This window comes from Capra hircus, unplaced genomic scaffold (assembly GCF_001704415.2).
Source record: "Capra hircus breed San Clemente unplaced genomic scaffold, ASM170441v1, whole genome shotgun sequence".
NCBI classification, from domain to species: Eukaryota; Metazoa; Chordata; class Mammalia; order Artiodactyla; family Bovidae; genus Capra; species Capra hircus.
The window spans coordinates 572-2944 of record NW_017210008.1 but is presented as its reverse complement, the minus strand read 5'-3'; the positions used below and the strand labels follow the sequence as shown (position 1 = coordinate 2944).

General features: G+C 35.7%; 1 protein-coding gene across 1 annotated transcript; it reads left to right on the top strand.

The window, feature by feature from the left end:
- Nucleotides 1–392: 392 nt before the first annotated feature.
- On the top strand, nt 393–2096 carry LOC108635160 (heat shock transcription factor, Y-linked-like). The gene is given in 2 exon segments (XM_018045426.1): nt 393–896; nt 1329–2096. Coding segments are annotated over 2 exon segments (1272 nt in total).
- Nucleotides 2097–2373: the final 277 nt, after the last annotated feature.

Here is a 2373-nt window from a genome sequence, read left to right as displayed (position 1 = left end):
CACAATAAAGAGGAACCACAAACTGCCAGAAAGAGAAACGCCATCCCAAACACAGTAACAAAAAAAAAAAAAATCTTTAGTAATGAGATTTCGCATATTTCATGGTTTTGGTTACTATTTCTGTCAGCAGTCTGTATTTTAAGTTGATGGTGAAGTAAACACTGGTTGAACATTACCCTTCAATTGCTAGGAGACCAGTGACTTTGTGATGTCACAACAAACTTCTGATTGCTAGGAGACCAGTGATTTTGCGATGTCACAGCTTTTTGACTGGGAGGACCTCTGTGATGGTCTAAAGAGTTTCTCTCTGCAGGCCAGGCAGACATCATTTGAAGTTGCAGTGTGTAAAACCAGACAAATGAGAAAGTTATCTGAAGAAAGGTTTCTCTGAGATGGCACATATTTCTTCAGAAATTCAAGATGGGCCTCCTAAAGATGAATCCACTGATTCAGAAACCTCCATTAGATCTTCTTTGTATGATTATACAACTGGGGACTCAGTTTTGAGGTCTATGATTGAAGAATATGCTTTTCAAGCTTTGTCTGAGGATCTTGTGATCAAAAGGCCACACTACACATATTCTGTCTCTGAAACAGATGATGGGAATGATTTTCTTTCACTCACATTTCCACGAAAACTTTGGAATATAGTTGAAAGTGATCAGTTTGAATCTATTTGGTGGGATGAGACAGGCACATGTATAGTGATCAATGAAGAACTCTTTAAGAAAGAAGTCTTGGAAAGAAAGGATCCTTTCAGAATATTTGAAACCAAGAGTATGAAAAGTTTCATTCGACAGCTTAACCTTTATGGATTTCATAAAAACCGACAAAGTGTTCAAAGATCGGCTTCACTACCTGTCTTTTTGGAAGAAGAAAACAACATCTCTCTTTGAGTAAGGTATTCCAAAATTTTCACTTATTGGCAATATGTCAGATTAAATCATGTGACCTAGAAAGCATGTTCATATATGTAGCTAAAATGGAATTTCAACTTGAGATATCAAATTGTTGAAAAAGTTTTATGTTTTTGAAGTTGAAAACAGCTGGAGGTTAAAATATTGGATGTTAACAAACTTTCCTATCAACTTGAAACCAGATATAAATTCTGAAGCTACTTAAAGTGGTATTTGCTGTATATATACAACATACTTTTAGTTGAGAATATTCTTTCTAACATGTTACCTGTTAAAACTACCAACAGAGGTATTTTATTTGATGTTATTTAATTGGTTCCATTAAAGGGATACGTTTTTATAACTTAGCTTTGTTTGTCAGTTTTACCTGGGTTTATAAAGCAACTAAATAATTTAATTCTTTTATTTTAGTTACAGACCTACTATAATCCAAATTTCAAAAGAGGCCATCCCCAACTTTTAGTAAGAATGCAAAGAAGAGTTGGAATTAACAATGTGTCTCCAATATCTTCATTAGTTCAAGGTAACAAGAAGCGTGCTAAAGCAAGTGTCAAAAAGGATGATCATAACTCTGAATTTCTTCCCGAAATGAGTGGAGAGAGCGCATTTCCAGCTTCCACAAGTTTAAGTGTGCCTTTCATACAAAAGCCTCATACCAGCCAGATAGTCGCTAATACCAGTGCCCTATCTCCATGTGACTTACCTAACCCATCAGCAATATCAGTTAGACACACAGACCAGATTGTGGTAGATCAACCTGAAGTTTTAAAAAAACTGAGCATTTTTAATTGGCACTCACAGAGAAGCTACACTCAAGCAAACGGCCACGTTGAGGACTTTGCTACTACAACTACATCTACTTCTCAGAACCACATCGAATCTCCATTACAGAGCAGTTATTCTGGACTGATGGTGGAACCTTCTAAATTTCCAGACAGGCATAGCGATATGTCAGCCCATGACAATCCTTTTCTTAACCTGCAAGAGAGAGGCAGCTCATGGTTCTCAGTGCCAACAATCGCTGATACATCTGTCTCCTCTCTTTCAAGTAAACTCATCAATACATCTGCCTCCTCTCTTTCAAGTAAACTCATCAATAATCATCATTACGTGAAAACCATCCTAATTAAAACTGATCTGTCAAATACATGTCAGATTATGGAGCCTAAAGGAGATTGAAATTTACGTTTGGAGATGTCAACAAATATCTACAATTCTTGTATTTGAACAATAAATTTCCATGTTCAACTTCATAGTTTCATTTTTTTTATTTCAAACAAGGAAGAGTAAAATGAGGCTTTAGTTCAATAGTTGGCTATTTTACTGCATGGTTTTATAAACTCGTCAGTTCAAGAAAATATTCGTTATGCATCCTAGATCAATGACACCTGATATAATATTTGTAAGCAAGCAAATGAGAACAAAGGGAAAAGACGTAATGGATGTAAAGTGATTT